The sequence below is a fragment of the Eubalaena glacialis genome, chromosome 18 (genome assembly GCF_028564815.1).
Source record: "Eubalaena glacialis isolate mEubGla1 chromosome 18, mEubGla1.1.hap2.+ XY, whole genome shotgun sequence".
NCBI lineage: Eukaryota > Metazoa > Chordata > Mammalia > Artiodactyla > Balaenidae > Eubalaena > Eubalaena glacialis.
The window spans coordinates 2,866,600-2,890,447 of NC_083733.1; the positions used below are offsets into that span (position 1 = coordinate 2,866,600).

At 51.3% G+C, this 23,848-nt stretch overlaps 1 protein-coding gene across 3 annotated transcripts; it reads left to right on the forward strand.

Moving 5' to 3' along the window:
* Nucleotides 1-632: 632 nt before the first annotated feature.
* On the forward strand, nucleotides 633-19,616 carry MTHFSD (methenyltetrahydrofolate synthetase domain containing). Of its 3 annotated transcripts, none has more exons than XM_061172572.1 (8): nucleotides 633-723; nucleotides 4,073-4,176; nucleotides 4,749-4,862; nucleotides 7,101-7,214; nucleotides 9,968-10,058; nucleotides 13,009-13,121; nucleotides 13,375-13,500; nucleotides 19,053-19,616. In XM_061172572.1, exons 1-8 carry the CDS (start codon nucleotides 708-710, stop codon nucleotides 19,527-19,529), a joined length of 1,155 nt encoding a protein of 384 aa, XP_061028555.1. In that variant the 5' UTR covers nucleotides 633-707; the 3' UTR covers nucleotides 19,530-19,616. The 3 variants fall into 3 exon arrangements, with proteins under 3 accessions (XP_061028555.1, XP_061028556.1, XP_061028554.1); XM_061172573.1 differs by having other exon boundaries at nucleotides 4,788-4,862; XM_061172571.1 differs by lacking the exon at nucleotides 4,749-4,862 and adding an exon at nucleotides 4,895-5,008.
* Nucleotides 19,617-23,848: the final 4,232 nt, after the last annotated feature.

A 23,848-nucleotide genomic window follows, 5' to 3' on the forward strand; every position in this document is an offset into this window, starting at 1 on the left:
AGCCCCAGGGAATACACCAGACTTGGAATCACCATCCTGCCTTAAAGTGACCACCGGGTCTCACGGTGACGATAAGCAAGGGAGGCCCTAGGGGGCCTGTAAAGGACCGAATGAAGCAGAGCGGCTCCCCAGGGGGAAGGGAATCTTCTAGCTTCTCGGGAGCCAGCCTTTGTTATTAGAATTATTTATTTATTTGTTTAGCACTTTAGGAGGGGTGTGTGTGTGTGTAGATGATGCAGGGGGAAGTCAGGGAACAGAAAATAAACTGTGGCATTTAACGTTTGTAGGGTCTCACAGGAGAGGGATCGCGGCATGGAGGAACAATCCAGGCCGGCTTCCCGGAGTAGGGGGCCTCTGGGGAATAGAAGAGGAGGTAGCTGCGTTTGAATTGGCAGTGGGCTCCGAAAGGCCAGGGGTTGTTCACTCGGTAGCTCCCCAGCGCCCGGCAAACGCACGTCGGAGCAGGGGCTCTATGCTGGCCTGCTCAGAGAACAAACTCTCAGGCCCCACGCCCACCTCCCTTCGCAAGGCCCGCTGAGCCGCACGCGCATGCGCGCCGCAGAACGTTCCCACCAGGCCTCCGCGGCTACGCCACCGCCCCCACCCCCACCCCAGGCCAGTGCGCAGGCGCCTGCAGGGCGCGCGCAGGTGTCGTCACTTTGTGCCGGACTCCGCTGAGGGAGCTGTCGCGCACTGACGGCGTCGCCATGGAGCCGAGGGCGGGTGAGGAGCCGCCGGAGGGACCACCTGAGAGACTGGCCGGGAAGGCGGAGGGGCCGCTGAGAGACGGGCCGGGGACGCGGGGACGCGGGGAGGCGGAGGGGCCGCTGAGAGACGGGCGGGGACGGGGAGGGGGTCCCCGGGGATTGGGCAGACGGGACGTGGAGGGGCGGGCGGGGTCTCAGAGGGGTCGGAGCCGGGTGCGGGGTCGAACCTGCGGCCGGTTGGGACCCGGATACCCGACACTGTCGGTGGAGCAGGTGGGAAGAGGAAGGGAGGCCATCTTCTGGGTACGTGGTACTGTCCGTGCGCCCCCGTGAGATGCGTCTCCCGTATCACGCCGTCTTTACAGCAGGGGAAACGGAGGCTCACAGCTGCTGGCAGGGGCACGACTGGAAGCCAATTTAACCTAAACGCTGGGGTGCTGCATCACAGACCTCTTAACGGATGGTTTCCGAGACCTAGGCTGTCCCACGCCCTTCCCTAGGCCTTGGGGAGGCTCGCCCCAGAGCCCCTGAGCTTTGGTTATTGATTGCAGAATTGCCTGGCAAAGGTGTTACGAAGGCTGTTGGTGCCCCAGGGTCTGTTAAAGCCCGTTTCGACAACCGTGAATAAATCCACTCCTCCCTTACTGTCTGGGTAGCATGGAAACAGCACAGTAAACAGGTGCCGATAGTTCAGTGGGATGGTGACAAAGACCTTTGGAGATGCCAGGAGTGACCTCAGGGCTAGAGGCAGAAGGAACGAGACCCAGGCTGACCTGTTGGGCAGTTACGGAACAGGGTTCATGCATTTCTCACATTAATATATGTCGCCTTTTATTATTCTAATTATTTCCCATGTTTTGGTAACTTTCCAAGGGCAAGAACCTGCCCTTTTAGTCTCTCCCTCCCCTTGCAATTAGCCCATTGCTTTCTAAATGGGAGTCACCCGGATGTTTGTGATTTATTGACTCTGGAACAAGGGCCCCAATGCCTATATCTCTGTGTCCCACACAGCACTGTGCACAGTGTGGGGATATTATTGGACGTCTGGGTTGTTAGTGACAGTGATAAATGTAGTAGCCTTTTAATAGTTGTGTCGATGTAATGGTTTCCGTTTGAAAAAGCAAGCAGTGAGCGTGCTCTGGGTTCCTCAAGGGGGGAGGGTCCTAAAGGAGGGACGTCTGTCTGTGACCGAGCACTCAGAATGCTTTCTGGGGGAGGTGGCGCCTCAGCTAGGCCTGAAGGGAGAGGAGGGGGAGAACCTGGGAGGGGAGGGGAGGAGAGGAGGTACAAAGGCCTGAAAAAGACAGGGGGACAGGTGTGTGGGGCTAGGGACCGACGTGGTTGGGCCACTTTTTGAATTCGATGTGAGGGTGACAGGAGATGAGGCTGAAGCGGCCAGCAGAGCTTTGCAGCTCATTCCACACCCTGTGCCAGGGATCCTCGGGGCACTGGAACAGCATGGAGGGGAGACTTCCTGGAGGTGGTGCCGAAGCTGGGCCTTGAAGAGTGAGGGTTTGCCTGAGGGACAGGGCGTAGAACAGACTTTCCAGCAGAGACCAGCAAATGCAGAGCTCCCAGCAGGAAAGAACAAGCCAAGTGCTGGAAACTGCCTGCATGGCCCTACCCAGGCCAACAGTAGTATAGTCTTGGCCTGCATCTTTGGAGATGCGCGTTCCCTAAGTACACTCGAATCTGCATTCTTGATTTCTGCAGTGGTTCAGAAGCACAGCTAGGGTCAAGAGGCACCAGCAGTGTTTGCAGGGAAGTCCAGGAAGCTCTGGGGTCTGGCTGTGAAGGGCCTGGTATGGGTGCTGTTCCAAGGGAGTCTGTGTCTAGCCTGTGGGCATAAGCAGTGGAAACCTTTGGCTCTGGCCCTTAACGCCTTAAAACTACATGTAGAGGTTTAACAAATCGCTGTAAAATGGGCAAGGGCTGTAAAGGCACACATCAGTAACAAGGTTGGAAACCACCTGTTGCCCATCAGTCTTGAGTAAAATTTGGCCTGCCCGCATCGTGGGAAACTGTGCACCTGCAGAAAAGGATGGGGGTCCTTTTGTATACCATATGGACCAATCTGCAAGATAGTAAGTAAATAGCAGCAGGGTTCAAAGCAGTGTATGTAGCTGCATGTATAGCACACCCTCTTAGGGAAAGAAGATGAGGGCAAGACTGAAGTGTCTCCAGTGAGAAGCCTGAGATGCCTGGGGAAGAACTCACTAGAACAAATAGGTGCACTGATTGCCTTGGGGGAAGGGACCTGGTACTCGGCAGACAGTGAGGAGAGAGGCTTTTCATTATAGATGCCTTTGTATGTTTTAAAACTCCATTTACGAAAGAATTAAGCTTTTAAAATGTAATTTATTCACAAGATTCAAAGCCACACAATTCATAAATGTTTATGGTGAGAAGGCAGCTGCCAGCCACATCCCACCAGCCTGGTTGGTGCTCCCAGCTCTCTCTGGCTGTGGGGCTGCTCCTTTGTGTCACTTTTGAGCAGCCTCCACTCATGTAGGGGAGACAGAGGACTTGAGAGGTTGAACCTGCCCCTCTTTCCTGCCTGGGTGATGAGAGGTGCCCCATCACACCAAAGTGATTTGAAACGAATTTCTGTACGAGTGCAGGGATATCTTTGTGGACTAAGAAAAACAAAAATTCAAAAATTTATTCAAAAATTGTGAATATTTTAAAATTGTTTATATGAATGTGCTGATTTGATTTTTTCCTGCGTAACTGGAAGCTGCTTTTCATAGTTCTCCATTCGAAGAGGGGCACATGGTTGATGCAGATTTTCTTAGGACTCTCCCAATCAAGTCATTAAGGAATATTTGTTGCCTAAAAATCCATTACCAAAGTGAGGTCTAGAATAAAGATTCCCGCAATAAAGGGGATTGTAGTTGGTAATCCAAAACAGTAGTTGGGTTACGAATCACTTAGGTCTAAGAGAAGCGAACAGGACTTACAGCAGGAGTGAAGTAATCACAGCTGTCTCGAGACCGATAGACTGAGAGTGAGATCACAGAGCCTTAACTGAGCAGAACTCGTATCTCCACGTGAGGAGTTAGGAAGGCTTGGGTCCATGGCTTGGGTTGCGTTTGTTCTCCCGCCGCTGCAGGTTCATAGAACTAGCTTAATTAAACACTTGGGTTACGTTGAATTTACACTGTGTTTGGACTATAGCAGTTTACTGAGGTGTAAAAACTTATCACTGACCCTAGTTTTTCGACGTAGGGATCAGAAGCCCTAGGTTCTGCCTGGCGGGGCAGAGCTGGGGGTGCAGCGGGAGCAGGCGGGCCCCGGGCCCCGGGGCTGCTGCACTGTGGGCTTCCTGTCTGTGAGTTTATCAGTCACACCCTTTATTGCCGTAGGTGTTTCCAAACAGGACATTCGTGAGCAGATTTGGGGCTACATGGAGTCACGCAATTTAGCTGATTTTCCCCGGCCTGTTCATCACAGGATTCCCAACTTCAAGGTACTGAAGCATTCCTGGAGCGTTCGCAGTGAAAGCAGGACGCCCCTAAATGAGTAACAGTAGTAAGACGGTTACCATCCTGCTTCACGGTGGATTTGAACGCGGTGAACAGTGAGTGAGTGGTGTGAAATCCGAGCCAGCTGGCCGGGGTGTTTTTATGCTTTGAGATGTTCCTTCATCTTGTTACTTAACCTTCGCTCTCGAGCACCTCTTGCCTCTCTGTGCAGGGTTGGTGGGTGGGTTGCACCTTGCCATGAGGAGGTGCTAAGGCTACTGTCCCCCGTTTGGTACAGAGTGAAATATTTCTCCTGGCTGGAAGCGTTCGACTGTTGTGGTGCCTTTTCACACAGTTGGCTCCTGAGGAGTGACGGGCTCTGAGAGGGAGCCCCAGCCAGCGAGGCTGGCTTCTCAGCCCTTTCTACCTGGCTGCTTCCTTAGACATTTCTCGGGTGACCCCAGACCTGGTCTCACAGTCGGCCCCCGCGCCTGCCTGGGGGAGATGCTGGAGCATCAAGCTGAGGGTGGCCCAGGGTGGTGGCCTCTTAGTAACGTGCACTTGCATTTAAAAACAGGGTGCTTCTCGGGCCGCTGAGCATTTCCCACGTTTGCAGGCGTTCAAAATGGCCAGAACCATTAAAGTCAACCCTGACGCACCCCAGAAAAATGCCCGCTTCTTCGTCCTCGACGTAAGTGCACCTCTGTCTATCTGCCTAACCAGGGCTCTTATCTGGCTTGCCAAAACATCAAAGACCTCGAGGTTTTTGCCAGAACGCAGGAAGTTAAAGTGGACCCTGATAAACCGCTGGAAGGCGTCCGGCTGCTGGCGCTGCAGGTAATCCCATTCCCTGAGCCTGAGCCCTGGCTGCTGAGTGGCCCACCTTCCCCAGGTGGCTGGCAGATGTGCACAGTCCCACATGTGGAAAGATGGTGCTTCTGACTCCCTCCGGTGCAGAATGTGTCCTTGGAGTCGTTTTTTCCAGGACCGTCCAGAACTCTTTCGTTGTCTGTCGGTCAGAAGTCCTGAACATGTCTGAATTCAAAGAGAAAAGACTGTGAAACCGTGACTTTGAGGCATCCCAATTATAGTGTACCTCTCCAGAAGCGAATGATTGCAATATATTTCATCTGCTACATTTGTAATACTGTAATTCTTTGAAACTTGATAACCCATGAGTAAGAGATCTGATAAATGAGTCCCCAAAATATATGAATTAGAACAGTGTTTCTTAACTTAGATATAATAGGCCCCTTTTCAAGAAGAAAAATTCCCCCAGGGTTGCTTCAATTTATTATAATTTAATAAGTATAAACATAGAACTTGGCATAAATTATAATGCTCAGGATCTTATGTGACTGTAAAACCAAAGTAAACATGTAAATTACATATAAACAAAACTATAAAAGCAGTAAAATTCAGATAACAGCACTCATTTAGTGTAATGGCTGATGTTGTTTTGCTGAAACAAAACACCCTTTACAGTGAGTGTAGTGCTGCGTGTGGCAGTGTGGGGTCTGTGGGATTCTGCTGTATGCCACCAGGCCTCGGGTGGCGACTCGGTTTCCCTACAACTCCTGAGAATCCTCGATCTGCGGGCGCCTTTCATCCTGTGTGGGAAAGTGCATACCTCGGCAGGCAGGGATAGTGATGCATACGGCCGCAGATCACACCTGGGGGCACAGCTTCCCAGGCTTGACCCCACACCTTCATTCGGTTCTAGAACCTGTTCATAGTAAACGCCCTGATGGAGCTTTGAGATCCCTGGGCCTGAGCACACTGGCTGTAAGTCAGCACCCCTGAGGAGCTTTGAAGACTCTTGCCAGTGTCCGGTTCTGAGTCAGGCTCGAGTGGAACTGGACATTGGTGAGTCTCAGAGCTCCCCAGGGCACTCTGGTGTACAGCCAAGGGGTGATCAGAGTAGTGTGCAGTATACCAGGATCTGGAGACTGCAAACAAAATCACCCACCTCTGTCACACTCAAAAGGAGAGTAGCACGTACTCGTTACTTTTGCTGAAATACTCTTCTTGGGGTTGAAAACCTTTATTTAAATAAGCCAAACTGTGGTTTTATAGGTCTTTTATTGGTCTCAGGCTGTCATCTCCTGCACAAAAAGTAAAATATGCGATTTTTTACATGAAAGAGTTTATAAATTTTATGATTGCCTCATGGCCCACCCCTGTATAATCTGCAGTGCGGTGCCCTTGGGCCTTGTTTCTCCAACTTTCTTGCGCATCAGGATTACCGGGTGGGCTTGTTAAAGCAGGTTGCTGGGCCCCACAGGGCTTCTGATCACTTCTGACAGGCGTCCAGGGGCTGCTGATGCTGCTGGCCGGGGGCCCCCACTTTGAAAACCCCTGCCCTGGGGCTCGCAGTAGGTATTTGAGAACTAAATAGAAGAAGACGGTTATCAACCCAGGTCAATATAAAATGCTGATTGTAATGAGCACTGATCTCTCAGACTGTGATTTATTGAGCAGCAAACTAGATATAAGTGCTTGATGGGGTAATGTTTTTAACGTGGCTGTGTAATGCCAGCTTCAAGATAAAACATCCCTGTACCTGGGTAGTGCTTAACACTGGGAGCAGAGGGCACAGGCAGGTTATGGCTGGAGTTTTCATGAGAACAGACTGCATCTGGATTGGCATTGTCCTTTGCACCTGTACGCATTTTGAATGGCAAGTGGAGTTGAGTCAGCGAGTTTTACAACCCCTGCCCCTTTATTCTGAGGCGGGTAGTGCAGCTGCTCTAGGTAGAATCGGCCCCTGTGTTATTCACCTGGGTTTGCAAAACAACTCATCTCCTTGGCGCACACCCCAAAATGCAGGTAATAGTAACTTGCTTCTGTTCCTGCAATGTTAAAAATATACACAAGAAAGTTCCCGTCTTAAATTTTGTAATTTATTCATTGTCTTTTCTTTTAAAAGAGCAAAAAAACGTTGTTGGTTCCAACACCACGACTGAGAACGGGGTTGTTTAATAAGATCACACCACCCCCCGGGGCAACTAAAGACGTCTTGAGAAAATGTGCCACCTCTCAGGTAAGTTTGAGAAGCTACACCAGCCACAGGGAAGAACCGTTCTCAGCCGTGAACTTCTGGTGAGTTAGAACAGTGTAAATCCGCCAAGGTGAAATCTGTGTTTAACAAAGCCAAATGAAGAGTGATGTTAAGTATTCAGCAATCTTGTCATTACAGGAGCCAAGCAGAAAAACTGCCTGTAACTCGGTTTTTCTCTTGCACTAAGCTGAGAAATAGTAAATTCCCCTGTTAAAAAAGAAAAGGGAAAGCCAATTTTCCGGTACTCTGACGCCCTCTGGTGTTAACTTTTGATGCTGTTCAGTGCCCTATAGGCACTCAGATGCCACCAGAGCAAATGGGGACACGGTAGAATTTCCAAAATATGTTCAATTGGAAATTGCCTCACCAAGTGCTAAAGTAATAATGGCTTTAGTGGTTTAGCAATATGATTTTCTTCACTGCCTCACAATGCCATAAAACCAGTGTGTAAATATTACATTAGAGTGCCTTATAATGGAATTTGTCTAGTATTTTATAGATGAAGAAATAGAATTTGGTGACTTTTCAGAGTTCTAGAGTTGACCCCAGGTCATTTGATTCCTAATCCAGTGGGAAGAAGGAATAGGGCATCAAGATATTCCTTTTAAAAAGGGATTTTCCACTTAAGTCTAGTGTATAAAAAGTGAATGCTTTATCGCTATTTATTGATAACCTGTCTTATTGCAAAAATAGAATTTGATGTGGCATACAAAAATACATATAATAAAGTAAGATAATAAAATACATGTAGGAAAAAGAACAAAGGGAAAATAAATGTAGAAAAATAAGAGATAATCCTGGTTCTGGTCAGTGTTCAAAGTGCCCCCCCTGTGATCCCCTGCAGTTGGCGGTCGTGGCCACAGATCTGAGCCCATACTTCCGAGAGCTGGCAGGGAATGTGATCTGTTATAAGTCGTAGGTTTCGGACAGTAAGAGCAGCCCCTTTCCACGTATTGAGGTCCAGGTCAGACGTGGCCGTGGTGCTGGTGTAGTGGTCTGTGTCACCCTTAACAGCGTCCCACTCCCCTCTGAAGGGTGACCGACAAGGGGCTCGTTGCCAGGAGGCCCTGTGAAGTGCCAGCACTGGCTGGTCCCGGCCTGGGTAAAGCCAGACCAGCTCTCACAACTGAACTTGCATACAGATTGAACTGTGTTTGGGCTCTGTTGTATCATGAGATACCGGATGGAAATCAGAGATCCAGGGCCATGAACCTCAGAATGACAGAGCGCAGGTAGAGGAAACCAAAGATTTTTGTTTTCTTTGTGGCAGAGGAAAAATGGCAAAGTAGAGAGAGACTCTTAAAGCCACGTCTAATGCAGATGCAAATTTAGTACGATTATTATTTAGGTTGCCAAAGCTTAGTGGTGAAATGCTGCCACCGTGCATATCACTGTAGGAGACTGTGATGTAGCCTTACTTCTTGGCAGATAAGACTGAGTTTGTCCCTCAGCCCCCTGCTGCTGTCACACGCCGGCCACCTGTGTCTGCCGTCGTCGTCTTTGTATTTGCTCTGACTCAGGAGCGTTCCGGTAACCACCCCAGGGGGAGACAGAGAGGTCTGTTAACTGCCTCGTAAGTCTCTCTGCCCATCCGCTGACTCTTGGTTGAATAGAACAGGATTTTGGAGAGTCAGGGTGACTCCTGGTTGCTCACGCCGTGTCTGGTCAGACTGAGCAGGTGAGGCTGAGCCCCCGAGAGAAGAGGGGACCTGACAGACAGGTTACAACACAGAAAACCCCAGGCAGGTGCGTGCTCCCCAAGGCTGCCAGGCACCAAGCTCGCTGAAACGGGCTTGAGGACATGGGCCGTGGGCAAGAGACCTGCCTGCGTGGCCGCTGTGAGCTTAACAAAAGACACGCTTTCCCACAGTGGGGGCACCGCGGGCCGATGACCGCGGTTTGATGGTTGGGAGGCCCCAATCATGGTACCGATCCTATAGGGACTTGTCACGTGCTTGTCGACAGGGCACCGTACCACATCCAGCGACCACTGCTGCCAGGTACTGGGCCGTGCAGCATCCTACTCTAGTTTCCTAGATTTCCCTGGCGCCCATTATCAGAATCATGGCCACAGGAGCCTCCCTGTGCTTCGCACACAGGCCTCCATTAGTTAGCATAAGTGGGTGTGCTTTGGGTGCTTTTTGGTTGAATAATTAATATGTTAGGAGTGATCAGCTGTTCACGCAGAGAGAGGCCTCCAGTGTTTCACAGTGAACTAATGTCACACACACTTAATGGCCATGTCTTACGTGCTAGACGCTTTACCTGCGCTCTGTCATTTCATTCCAGCATGTCGGACGAGGCAGGGCTGGTGTCCCTGTCTTACAGAGGAAGAGACTGAAGCTCAGAGAGTTTCCTCCTGTTGAGGCCACAGAGGAGAGGGATCTGGACCCAGTTCCTTGTGACTCCCGAGCCTGTGTTCTAATCACTGTGCTCTCCTGCCTCTTGGAGGAAAATGATTTGTTGAATATTATGAAATGAATATCCTGGTCGTTGTGCTATCAGTTCCTCCTGATGTCTTTCCTGGGGAAGAATTGTGGGGAATTGTCTTAAAATGGTTCGGATCCATGGTATTCCTGAGCTGCCGCTTCCGTGATGCTGCGTGTTTGCTGTGGGATGGTGCACGTGTTTGCTTCCCTCGGGAGGTTGTTCAGACCCTGAGTGCATCTCCCCGTGGGTTATGAGAAGGGTGGCCTCTCTGCCAGGGAGCTCTCAGGCCGCGTGTCTGTCCGCAGGGCGTGAGGAACTACAGCACTCCCGTGGGCTTGGATTCCAGGGTCCTTGTGGACTTAGTGGTGGTGGGGTCCGTGGCTGTTTCTGAAAAAGGTAAGATTAAGAACAGAAACTCTCGGATGTGACCACTTACCCTGCAGCCTGATGTTCCCCCAGCGCTCCGGTCATCTTTCAGACAGTGATGGTGAGTAATTTCAGCTTTCTGGACGCATGCCTGGCCTGCATAACCACTGCATCTATCACTCATTTTGAAGAATTAACTCGGTCCCTCCCACTCTCAGCCCCACTCAACACCTTTACAGCATTTTCACTTTTCATAACAGGAAAAATAAATTGAGATAATCTCTCTTCAGGTGGTGAAAGATTTCCCCTCTGTTCTTAAGTTAACTGGAACTGGAGCTGAATTTATTTGCAGTGCGTCAGTAAATAGTTGGTTTTGGAGAGCCTCCAGTAAGTGGAGAAACGCTGGGTTCTGAAGCTCCTTTTTGTTGTGAAGCAGCAGCCTCCTGGACGGGGCGGGGTGTCCTGAGCCTGCCTGTGGGGCCTGGACCTTCACCCCGCAGGCCTGTGAGCAGGGACAGGGCCGGTCGCTATGCCAGCCTCTGCCCTGGGCTGAGCCACCCTCAGCACTCGTCTCTGGGGTTCCCGAGGGCCTCTTCCTCTCTGCCCTGCTCTGCCCCAGGCCCAGCTGGGTGCTGTTGGAAACGAGCTGCTGATTCTGCGGCAGGGTGAGCACGTTGCAGAGCTGCGCTTGTGTGGTGTGATTGGGGCCCCCACCCTCGCTAGGAAAGCCTTCTTCCTCCTCCCTTCCCGCCAAGAGGATGTCCTGAGATGCTCATCCTCAGATCTCCCTTTGGAAGTTAATCGGCCAAAGCCAAGTTCTTCCTTCAGTAGAGGTTCTGAATAAACAGTTGGCGAGCAGTGCTCTAAATCATTCGTTCTGAACCCCGAACGTCGTGTTTTAAATGTTGGCCTTTAATACCATCACCTTAAACTTACTCTTTTCCCAGCTCCTGCTCTGAGCTGCTGTGTGAGATGCTTAGGAGTGAGATGTTACAGGTCTTTATTCCTTGTCTTCCGTGTATTCCCAGTTACAGATGCTTTACCTGTGTCCTCAGGGACGGGCACACATGAGCACACGTGTGCCCACTGTGTGCCGGATGCCAGGCCGGCACTGAGTGGGCTCTGCTGTGGGTCCTCAGTGGGTGGGAGGAGCAGACATGGGAGCTGAACCACGATGCGACATGCTCGGTGCTGGAAACAGAAGCCGGGGTGGACGTAGTGGGGCTCAGAGGAGGGGCTCGCCAGCTCAGAGCAGGGTGACCTCAGAAGAGGCCTCGGGGTTAGCTCCTGCGCGCCAGGCGTGGTCGAGGCAGGCGGCGCAGGACAGGGAGAGGGAGTGCCGTGGTCACGTAGCGCGGCCCTCTAGTGTCCAGAGCTGTCCCTCCAGAGACCTGAGGCCAGATGCCGGGAATTGGGCTGTACTCTTTTGGCAATGGGAAGTTAGCAAAGATTTCTTCTTTTAAAAGGACACCAGGAGTTTTCTTTTTTAGTTCAGGATGTATGAAAAAGAAAACAATGTTTTGTAACTGTCACTGTTTAGATAACCTCCTAATTAAACAACAAAATCACCATGCATGTGTTTAAAAAATGTGGATAGCACAGAAAGCATTGCCTGGCCACTTTCCCTCTGCCTGTCCCCTGATGCCCACAGAAGTATCAGCTGTTGTGGTGAGAGATACAGGCGTCTCGAGTGTTCTGTGTGTGGGCTGCGTGTTCATGCTGGTTCTGTTTCCGCACTGACAGTGCTCTGTGCCCTGCTGCCGCTGCGTCTGCATCTCCAAGGGCTCTGCCTGTCAGCACAGAGCTCAGCCTCCTCCTGTTCATCAGCCCTGACTGACATACATTTAAGTTATCTCCAGTGTTGGTTTCCGTCTTTCCCTTGCAAATAGTGCCAGAATGAGGTGTAATCTTATCATATGCTCTAGGGGTACCTTTGAGGACCATCCGTGGGATGATTCCTAGGAGAGGAATTGCCGGACCAAAGGGTTTTTAAATCCTGATGGATGTTGCCAGATTACGCACCAGAAAGTGTGCTCACCTCACATCCCCACACCATCTGCTTGCGTCTCTCCCTCTTCTCCTGTTAATAACTAGAATTATCCCACCTCAGTTTTCGTGTCTGATAGTGAACAGTGGTATTTGAGTTGCCTCTTCACTTGCATCTGATTTGGGTGAGCTTGAACGTTTCTCCTGTGTTCAGTGTCCATCTGCCTGTCTCTCTCTGGACTCTTTGTACCCTTTGCTGTTCTGCTGTTGAATTGTCTTTCTCTTGCTTCTTTGCATGCACGGTTGAAAGCTTTTCATTGTAAAAGTAGCTCAGTCAGGTCTGAATCTTACAAGGACGCATGAGTGATGGCGCTCACACGCTTGGTGATGATGCTGACGTTACGTAGAAGGCCTGGGCATCCTACCGAGAAGAGTAACTGGATTTGGCTGGGAGCTAGCAGCGTGCTAACGTCCACCGTCCACTGTCCTGCGTTTTCTCCTGCTTAGCTTGTCCTTCAGCTTCAGATGATGAATCCTTTTCTTGTGCCGCATTTGTGAATTTGCAAAATAGCACTAGTGCTGCTTAAACCGCCTCCTTCCAAGCTGTGGGGCTGCGCTGGGTGAGTCCTTAGTGCTTTTACAAGGCAAGGCTGTGCTGTCTCACAGCCATGTCCCTGATTTAAACTTTCTGCTTTCCCTCCATGATGAAAAAGATTTGCCTTTAGTAGGAATTTGTTCTTAGTGTTTTTAAAAACTACTGTTTCACTACTTTTAAACGTAAACATAAAGCTCACATAAATGCAAGCTCAGTTTCCTTGGTAAAGGAGAGGTCTCTGTGTTTAAAAGGCTCCACGCTCACTTCAGTGTGTGTTAACCACTGTACGCATTTAGTGTGGCTCTTCCTCTGTAACTCCTCTGAGTCCACGATGAGAAATGTAATCCTGCGTGGTTCCCCAGACCCCACAGAGACGCTGATTCTCTGCGTTGTTCTTAGGCTGGAGAATTGGGAAGGGAGAAGGCTATGCCGACCTTGAATACGCCATGATGGTGTCGATGGGAGCGGTCAGCCAGGGGACGCCGGTGGTCACCATCGTCCACGACTGCCAGGTGCTTCCTGGGAACAGGCCAGCAGAGCTACCGCTGCTCACCGAGAGCACAGGGCGGGGCGGGGCAGGGTCTCTGCCTTCACTCCCTGCCGTGTCGGGCGTGGCGTCGCTCAGCCAGGCTGGATTCGCTTGGTGCGGCAGCTCGGCCTTGCCCACGATGGGTTTGGGGGACATCGTGCTTCCACCCAGCGGTGCAGCGAACACAGCTGGGGCCGTGTCCCTGTCAGCTTCCTCACGCACCTCTGTTTGACCAGGTTGTCGACATACCTGAGACACTCCTTGAGGATCACGACCTCACCGTGGACTATATTCTCACTCCAACTCGAGTCGTCACCACGGGGTGTGCGCGCCCCAAGCCAGCAGGAATCGTGTGGTCCAAGGTGGGTCCCCGTGGTGTGCAGCGAGGCCAGCGCCGGCCCGTGGCTTACAGGCACCTCCGCTTTCCCTGCGTTCTCTGTCTGGCATGGCAGCTGTCCCCAGGCCTGCATGGCTGTGCGTTAGAGTCACCCATGAGTTTCTGAACCTTTCTGCTTCTGAATCACGGTCTCCAAGCATGGGCTGGAGAATCTACTTTGCACACCTGCTGGTTCTGACGAGCAGGCAGGGTTCAGGGTCTCTACACAACACCAGCTATAGGCGGCGGGAAGTGACCAACTCAACTAGGAGAGCTGATGCCTTGAGTCTGTTTGCCAGCTGGTTTTCACTTCTAAGAGCTGTCTTCTGCGGTCCCGGCTATGCATGGTCCTAATCATCAGTCTTTCCTTTTGCAAACCCAGATTTTCTTAATGCCGTGTGCATCTCCATGCAGAACCAAATTGGGTAGGAGGCAGTACCCAAAGCCTTCGTAAGCTGATGCCATGGTGACTTTTATCTCCAGAATAGGCAGTGGCATGTATCGCAGACTGGTCTGCAATTGGAGTTTGACCCCAGAAGCCAACCTGTAGGTTATGATGCCATCTACTGGTAAATAGCCAGAATTACTGAGAAAACTGGAGAAGTTGTGCTCTGTTTGGATTGAAACTCTTGGTCAAATTAGCGTGTTTGTCCATGTTTCCCATTCCTTAAACCTGAGTCATCCAGAGCTGGAAGGCCTCCTTCCTATGGGCGTGGGAATCAGCAGCGTCTACCTCCGAGGATGAGCCCTGTGCTCTCGCCGCACCCTGAGGGCTTCCGCACAGATGCCTGCGCTCCTGCCAGGATAGCCCCTGAGGAGAGCAGAGGGGGAGCACACGAGACCCTGACGTGGGGTGTGGGGCCGTCCACGTGCACCCGGAGCACCAGGGAGAAGGCCGCAGCATCCTTCATGACTATTGAAACGTCCCTCGGGACATTTAGAACTCAGGTTTCCCCAGAATTCAGGCCCACAGCCTCCCTTTGGATGGCGACTGACATACAGGCCGTGGGAGCGAGCTGGCTGTGCTCAGAGGTAAGCACGCGGTCTGGGGAGGATACATCACAGGGGCGGCCACAGTGAGGCTGCAGGTGCCCTGGGGCCAGCACTTCATAGCTGAGGGCCAGCTGCAGCGCAGGCTGGGAGGATTCTGGGGGCCTCTCCAGGGAGAGAGAGATGGTTGCCTTGGAGAATAGCCGTGGTTACAGTCTGCAGGTTTTAACAAGAAAAATATAAAGAAAGCAGCAAATTAGGTTATCAGTTGTGTTAGATGAATATAATCCCTCTGAGATGAAAGGAAACCAGATTCAACCCCAGCTTCCTGAGACATCTCAGCCTGCTCATCGGGACGTCGGCTTATTCATCCTCTTCCTGGAGGATGCTAATCGTTAGTGAGGCCTTGGCAAGAATCCCTAGCTTGTAAAAGGCCATTTCTTATTTTGGGTCCTGTGTTCTCAGTTCTACCATGCAGAGGGATGGGTCCTGTGAAGGCAAGGACTCTCTCCAGCCCCTGGGGTTTCTGTCTTGGCCTTGCTATGTGTGCAGCCAGAGTGCGTTTTGATTGACTTTGGGGACAAAGTCCCTAATTCCACTGAAGATTTGAGGAGGTGGGGGGGCAGTTCAGTGCTGGGTTATAGTACTGTTTCAGGTTGGCTCTTTGTTTGGCACATACCGGTAAACCCTTCTGTGATGCTCCGCCCATAGACTCGTCATGCAAGGATCAGACTCTAGGAATTTGCCTCTTGTCTGTATCATTGGAATATCTGGAGTCCCCTTTTTCTTCTAAACACTGTAGCCCTCCCAGATGAAATGTTTTGAAATAGGTACAAAATGGGATGCTTTTTTTTTTTTTTAACGCATTCTCAATACACAAAGACTGTACAGCATTAGATTTTCCAGCTTTGCTTCAACTTCTCAAGAAATGTGAGTACTGCCCCAGCCGACAGACCGATCTGATACGGACTCTGTTTCCAGCTCCAGTCACCTCGGACAGTGGGTCTCCTCGACCCACCTTCTAAGTCTTGCAAGAGACTAACGTGATTTTTATGGAAGTTGTAGTTCTCATTAGAAATACTTCTGGTGTTTCTGTTTAACGTTGCCAGCAGCTGCTCCAGCACATCCTGGCATTATAGAATGAGGTCATCCCTCCCAAGCACCTTATCTTCTGGTCACATGAAGTGAGAACCAGAAGAAAATCAATTTATCCCAGAGTGTAACCCCAGCGTGTGGCGGAGGGAGGTTAGAGCCGAGTGTCTTCGTGGGTTGGCAGCAGACGCCTCAGAGTCAGACTTCTGATGGTACCGGGTTTAGCGAGCATCTCTAGGGGACAGGTTTAATTTAGTCTCTGAAGGGAACATATATTTATGAATGACCGCCATCTGCATGCTTCAGCAAAAAGTGATTGTAGTGTACAAAAAAAAATCAATTTTGCTTTATACTTGCTTTTTAAATGGTATGATTAGTTACAGAAGGGCATACATTTTTTTGCTTTGATTAACAAGCAAAATCTTTCATTTCACATGGCAAATAGACAAAACCTAACAAATGTTCCTAATTGCCAGCCAGGAAAAATAGAGAGCAGCACTGTGGGTCCTGTGTGGGTGTCCAGCCCGTCCACCTGGCTCGCAGAAGCCTGTCGGCTGTAGGGCCGTCAACCTGCGCCATCCCATGAGGAGCACATAGGTGGCAAATGGCTGGGAAAGTGGCAAAGGCCCCTCGCGGTCAGGGAGGTCTGTCCTTTAGAACTCACGGGGTGGGAGCGACACGGAGAGGGAGCTGACGCTGAGCTTTGTTGTTCCAGAGAACGTACTGCTCTCAAGACGAGCAGCTCTACGTACAAGCCTCGCATTTCTGTGTTTCCGTTTCCAAAGATCCCTTGGTGTGCGCCAGCGTGGCGGTGCTGTGGACTCGGTTCGCAGTGTGTGCTGGAAGGCTTTCCTTATCCTGCAGCTGATTGCAGTTTGTACGTGCGCCAGCTTGGGATCAGGTAGCTCCCGGGGACGTGCGCAGAAGGATGCGTGTTTGCTTCACACACGTTTTAGGGTGGCTTTCTGCTGCCTGAGCGTGGAGCCTCACCCCGTGGGTCAGGCTTCCTGAGGACACGCACCTCTGCCTGAGGCAGCCCTGTGGGTCCACTGGGCACTTCAGGGGTGCTCATCTGGCCACAGTGGGCCCAGCGGACGCACGGCGCCTCCCAGGAGGTGTGGGCCGGCGGCTCCTGCTGCTGGTGCTGGGATGGGGGTAACGTTTAGTTCTCTCATACAAGGACATAGTCACACTTCTTCTCTGATCGTAATTACAGTTTTAAATTTGATTGTTCTTTCTCAATGCTAGATCCAGTAACTTAAGAAATCCCCAAGAACCTAATTATGACCAGTTTAAATTTGCTCCTAGATACTTTGAAAGAATGCAAGAATCTGAACTCCTCAAGAAGGCAGAAGGGGGACGTGGGAGGGAGTTGGGTTGGCCAGACTCGCATGGTCTTTGGGATTCTTTGGGAACCGGAGCCTCTGGAGGACTGGTCTGTGAGTTTAACCACCTTCAGATGAGTCAGTTCAGGAGATGGCAGAGGGTCAAGTGGAGGAAGATTCCCTTTGATCAGGAAGAGTGGCTCCATCTTGTGGGTGTCTCCGTGGCATAGACGTGGTTTTTGTTTTTCTCTTTGTATCTCAACAATGGGAAACATGAGAAGGAGGGAGTTTTTCTTTGCGCTAAGAGTGTGCTCTGTTCTGAAGACCCGAGTGGTCGGGTGCCCCCCGCAAGGCTCCTGACTTGGCTGTGCCGGGGACAAGGGCAGCGTCTGGCTGGGGAGGGCTCTGACCCCCAGGCAAGGCTTTGCCGCGGTGGAGAGCATCGTCTGCATAGCACTGGGAGAGAGAACCGGGACAAAGTTGATGAGGATTAGGAGCCTGCAGGTTTGTGAGAAGGTACCTGCCGTGCTTAGGTGTTTGTGTTTCTTTAAATCTTATTCTAATCCATTGATTCTCAACCTGGGATCTGTGTGCCTATTGCAGTTTGTAGGTCCATGAACAGATGCTGGGAAATTGTACAGAGAATTGTGGGGGAGCCCTTCTTGGGAGGGAACCCCAGCTTCTCTCCAGGGTCCCTGACACCCTGACAAGGATAAGAACCATTGCCCTAAGTTACATAGGATTCTGAACATATTGAGAACACTGGTACCAGTTGAACTATTTTTGTAGAAAAATTATAGCTGTCCACCTTGTGTGCTGGTCTGTGTTCTGATGTACCCACATCTGTGGGAAGCCCATGTTTGGACCATTGCTTGCCTCTTGGTGACTGATTTTTTTTTTTTTCTCCCCCGGCCACGCTGCACAGCTTTGTGGGATCTTAGTTCCCCAACCAGGGATTGAACCCGTGCCCTCAGCAGTGAAATCATGGAGTCCTAACCACTGGACTGCCAGGGAATTCCCTTGGTGACTGATCATTTACATGCTTTGTGCCCCAAACAGAAGACAGAAAGCATCTCTAAAGAATGAATTATCGAAAAGAACTAAGCATGGCTTCTGTTTCATTTCTGCCTTGGGATTCCTTAAGAGACATGAACCACTTCTGCCCCAGGCTCAGCCCCCAATGCCCCTGCCCCACAGGACGGAGCCGTGGGTGTCCTGTTCAGGCTTCACCTCGAGTATTGGGGCTCTTCTGTCACCTCCATTGCTATGGGTGCTCAGGAAATACTTGCTGATCAATTTGACCAAAAAGCCAGAAGTGTCCTTTGTGTAAAAGTCCTTCTCTTTGAGATGTAAATTGTGTGTGGGATTGGTTATTTTGTAGCCTGATCACCCTTTGCTAGAAAGTGTTCTCCATGTAGCATTCTGTTTCACATTCGCCTTGTCTGTGCTTTTTCCCAGAGGTCTGGATGGGTTTGGCCCTTAATTAAGGGGTGCGGGGCGGGGGGGGGGGGGGCGGGAGGCTGAGAAGGAGATCCCCACGGCCCCATTAAAGACCTCATCCCACCCAAAGGCGTAGGTCGGGGAGGAGACGGGTGTGGAAGCAGAAACCGCCCCATTATCCTGGGGTCGCCAGGGCGGTTGCCATTTGTGACCCTGTAACCCTCATACCAGTGATCTTAGCTCCTCCCCTTCTTTTTTCTTTTAAGATTTTTTTTTTTTTGATGTGGACTTAAAGTCTTTATTGAATTTGTTACAGTATTGCTTCTGTTTTATGTGTTGGTTTTTTGGCGGTGAGGCATGTCACATCCGTACCCCCTGCCTTGGAAGGCAAAGTCCCAACCACTGGACCACCAGGGAAGCCCCTAGCTCTTCACCTTCTGCGTAGGAAACCTTGGTTGTCTGCCTTCTGGGCCCCCAGGAAAATGGAGAAAGCCGTCTGGTTCCTGCCAGCGGCCACGGCCTGTCGGGCAGACGCAGAGGGGCAGATGGAGGTGGCTGGCCTGAGTGGACGCAGGCTTCCACGAGCATGTGGGGCAGAGGCCCCTGAGTGACTGATTTCTCCTCCCTTGTGACCAAGTCATGGTCCCTTTTGGACACCCCAAGAATAGCTGGAACTGCCTTGCTTTTTCAGATCAGCTGTGAGATGATGGGGAAAATGCCAGTCCTCAGAAGCCTGCGCTGCCGAGAGGAGCAGGCCGGGAAGGACGTCACCCTTCGGGATAAACACCGGAGCCTTCCGGGTGCCCGGGCCGCCCTGAGCACCGTCAGAAGCCCGCGGGAGCTGCCCTCGCTGGAATCGGGCTCCGTGCCGGGGGAGGATGTGCCTTCCAGCACTGTTTATGTTGGGAACCTCCCCCGGGACGCCCGGGTGAGTGAGCTGAAGCGAGCCCTCAGCGCACGGGGCGCGGCTCCCTCACGGCTCACTTGGCAGGGGCCGCAGCGCGGGGCCTTCCTCCACTACCGGGACCCGGCCGAGGCCTGGCAGGCCATCTCCCGCTTACAGGGCTTCTGTCTGGGCGCCAACACAGCGAGGGTGGCGCTGGCCAGGCAGCAGGGGGCCAGTGGCCCGGCGGGCGGCCGCGCTGGAGAGCCGCACCCTGACCCGTGACAACATCCCACTCCGGCCCGCGGCGAACTTCAGAGCCCAGCACAGCGGGATGTGGTGGAGCTTTGCTGCACGAGCTGCTTTGAGTTCAGTCCTTTCCGGGAAGTCAGAGCTTCAGTTGGTGCCTGGTATCTCCTGAGGGGCAGGGAAGTCAGCCGTAATATACTTCCCATCTTCTGAAGGCGGAAAGGTCCATGTTCAGGCTTTGGCTTATCCTGGTCCTTCAGCCTGCTGGACGTCACAGCCCTGCTGGTGTCTTGGTTTGGGGGACTGAGTGGGCAGTAAACAAGTAGTAAATGCTGACAGCAATTTAATTTGGGGGAGTCTGTGTTTTGAACTTGAGAGGCGTGGGGGATTAAGAGAAGGTGGACAGAGGACCAGATGCAGAGGCATGGCGGCTCAGATCCAGAAGACATCCTCGTGTTCCTGGCTCCTTGGCCTGGCTCCTTTTCCCTAGAAGGGAAAAGATGCGTTCAGCTCGCAGAAGCCAGGTGGTTCAGTCCCCTGGGTGCAGACTGCTTGTCACAGCTCAGTCCTGGTGTCGGAGATGGAGGCCAATCTGACGTGGACCCTCGGCTGTGTGGTCTCACCTCTGTCCCCTCCTTACCTTTCCGGCCAGGCTCCTCCCTCGGGGTGAACACCCTCTGCTCTCGGCCAGCTGCCCTTGAACAGCAGGGAGCTCTGTGTCTAGGAAGTCCTGGCTTTCAATGAGTTGTCCCAGCCTACGTCACAGACGAGGCCAGACAGATGCTCACACACTCATTTGGCCACTGTCGTATGTTTTCCGTATGTTTTCTTTCCCTCCATTTCTCTGTTCCTGAAAATCAAGCTGGATTTTGGCTGAACTGTGCTTTCTAAACAGAAGTGCTTTTGCAGTTGATCCTGGGTGAAAAGTCAAGATAAGCATTTAAGTGGAGATTTCATGTTTTTTTTTCAAATGTATGTGCACTGGATATTTTTATTTTTTCACCAGAGAGTCTTACTGAGCATGTTTTAAACCCATTATTATGCCTCAAGGGGCAGGCCTTGCCTGCACTTTGAAGATAATGTTCTCAAGGCTCTCAGTCTCCCTTTGAAAAAGCATTTTCTCCTTGGTTTTACAATGAAAATGCAGTGGAGACTTTGGAAAGAGAATTGATCCTTAGATTTGCTCGGTTAAATGCAGACTCTTTCCACATTGTCATGAACAAAACCAGGGGGTAGAATATCTTAACACAGGGCAGGCCAGGCCGTAGGGCCTCTGGGCTCACTCTTTCTCTGCCTGAACCAAACCCCCCGTCCCTTGGCTGGTTTCGTTTTGTCACTTGTGTTCAGCTTGGCCATCCCAGGCTGACTGACTGCCCAGTCCAGAGTAGCGACCTGATACCTGAACTCCTTGCTCCGTTCCGGTTGGCTTTCCTGTTTTTTCCAGAATGCCTCCTGTCTTTGGCATGTTCTTGTTCAGTTTTGGTTGATGTTTCTATCGTTGACTTGCTACCATTGGAGTAGTGCTGCAGGAGGGCAGGAAGTGAGCCTGTCCCTGCCTTTACTCCCCACTGTGCCCCAGCCCCAGCCCCAACCCCAGCCCTGAGAACCACCTGCTGATACACAGCAACTCAGGAGAAATGCAAATGTGAAGGGCTCCGTCAGAGCCAAGGGGGAGGCTGGGTCCGGGCCTCAGCCCCGGGGGCCGGTGTCCGGTGAGTCTGGCGCCAGCACCTTAGACTGTTGAGTTGTGCACATCAGGGATGATCCCTCCGGGTTGAGCCAGAGTGCTGGGTTTTCTGTCACTTTCAGCCAGAATAATCCAGATGTATTGATACACAGATAATTTGAATGCATTCATCATTTTTTATATTTGTGGACAGTAGGTTAGTATGAGGGAAACTAGGACCAAGGGCCTGAAATATAAGCCCTCCAGATGTATCACCTGCGCGCCTCCCCTCCATTCGCCTCAGGCAGCCCCAGAGCCATAGTTGTTCTCAGCGCCGCCAGGAGGGGCACTCAGGGACCCTGCTTTTCGTTCTCAAAGTTCTTGAGTATTTGTCAGCATCATAATTGTATAATTCGCATAATAGAAAATAATGGAAAATGAGCACTTGACAAGTTGCTGAGACTGTATGAACCCCTTTTAAGTGGATTTGTCACGATTCCTGGGTCGCATCTTGTGTGTTCCTGAGTGGGGCTGCAGTTTTGCTCGCAGATGCGAGGAGATTCCTGCCGCCCTCAACTCTGCATGGCGAGCGCCGGCCCTGGGGCTTCGCTGTGTCTGCTGACGGTTCCTGTGTTGCCGGCAAGTCACGGAGCCTCTCCGGGCATTAGCGTCCTCATCTTTACAAGGGGAGGGTTGAGCACGTTTGCTTCTAAGGCCTGAACAAGTTGTAACGTTCTGTTTCTTTTAAGGCTCACTGCTCACCGTCACTTAGATTTTTTTCTGTTTATAAAAGTAAACTTACCCATTCTGGAAATTTGGGGATATCAGAAGTACAAAGAGTGTCACCCCTCACGCCACCACTTAAGCAGCCTTGACACTGCCTCTTATTTACTTCCAGTCTTTCCTCTGTGCAGTTTTAAAACATAGCTAGGATTCACAGCGTGAGCTTCAGAACCACACAGGTTCGGCCGAGAGCATCAGTGTTGCTGCTGCCTGACACCTCCTGTCGAAACTTCCACGTGCTCACCTGTGAGTGGACATAGTGATAGGACCTCCTCTAGATTTATTGTTTTGAAGGGTGAATAAAGCAGCCTGGATTTATTTCTAAGTCATACCACACGTAAAAATAAATTCCAGGCTAATTAAATATCTAAACATAAAAATGAAGGAGGGGCTTCCCTGGTGGCGCAGTGGTTGAGAGTCTGCCTGCCAATGCAGGGGACACGGGTTCGAGCCCTGGTCTGGGAAGATCCCACGTGCCGCGGAGCAACTGGGCCCGTGGGCCACAACTACTGAGCCTGCGCGTCTGGAGCCTGTGCTCCGCAACAAGAGAGGCCGCGATAGTGAGAGGCCCGCGCACCGCGGTGAAGAGTGGCCCCCGCTTGCCACAACTAGAGAAAGCCCTCGCACAGAAACAAAGACCCAACACAGCCATAAATAATAAATAAATAAATAAATAATTTTTTTAAAAAAAGGAATTTGGAGATAATAGGAGAGAATGTTTTCTAATGTTGGGTTAGGAAAGGATGGGCAGGGCCCTGAATTTAAGGAGGAACTTATTCCTTGTCCTCTCTTGGAATGTCAGGTTTTGGTGGGTACAGAATCCAAACGAGCCCTCCAGGATGAACTGTCTGCGGGATGCTTCTCCAAGCAACGGCATTAACCAGTGTTTTTATGCATCGAAATTTCTATGTGTTCTTTTCTAAAATTTGTTACTATGCATAAACGATTTTATTTAGTATTACTTAAATCGTTTTTTGAATGTTAAGATAAATAAGCTTTACAACATGTGTCTCCTACTTCTAAAATCGGCCTCTGGACTGGGTGACTGTTACAAATGGAAACAGCTGCTCTCAGAAGGTGCAATGGGCTTGTTCGGGGCTCCAGACCCAGGCAGAGGTAAAGCGGGTACTTGGACCCTGGCCTCTGCCCCAGGAACCCTGCCGGCTTCTCTGCGTTACAGTTGGCCCTCAACACCTGCGGGTTCTGCACCAACCGTGGGTTCACCGAACTGCAAATTTTGAGACCTGGATGTGGAACGCATGGATATGGAGGGCCGACTGTATTACACAATTTTATATAAGGGACTTGAGCATCGGTGGATTTTGGTATCTACGGAGGCTCCTGGAAACAGTCCCCCACAGATACCAAGGGATGACTGTACTTTCTCTACCAGCAGAGGAGCAGGGATAGTGCTGTTCACACCCCACCCTCCCCAACCCAGCCGGCAGCCCCTAAGCTGCCAGGGCGTGTGGGAGCCAGTCCTCCTAGACTCTTAGGGGAGGGGTTCTGTAGGTCTGCCCTCCCATTGTCCTTCGGCCATCATTTGGCCCTTCCTGGTTCCCATCCAGCGACGCACACAGGCCTCCCCCAGATGCTGCATGAGGAGAAAGAAACACGATGACACAAGACTGCAAATAGAAAAGGCTGAGAATAAGACTACCCAAGAAAAGAGAGCCTGTGTAGCTAAAACCACAAAAGAGTTTATGTTTGGTGAAGAGAGAGATTGGAGAGAAGATAAAATGTCAGATGAGAGCAACATTTAAAAAGAAACAGTAATCGGTTCCAGGGATGGTAAACATGGGGCAAATCCAACTGTCCATCCACACCCACACCCACACCCACACCCACACCCACACCCACAGTAGACATCAACAGTCCATCCCAGCACCGTTACTGGCCAAGCCTG

Excerpts from the sequence above, each read along its gene's own strand:
- MTHFSD (XM_061172572.1), top strand. Across the intron at positions 4,863-7,100 it reads CCCGCTTCTTCGTCCTCGAC|AGCAAAAAAACGTTGTTGGT; the intron begins GTAAGTGCACCT and ends TTCTTTTAAAAG. Across the intron at positions 10,059-13,008 it reads CGTGGCTGTTTCTGAAAAAG|GCTGGAGAATTGGGAAGGGA; the intron begins GTAAGATTAAGA and ends CGTTGTTCTTAG.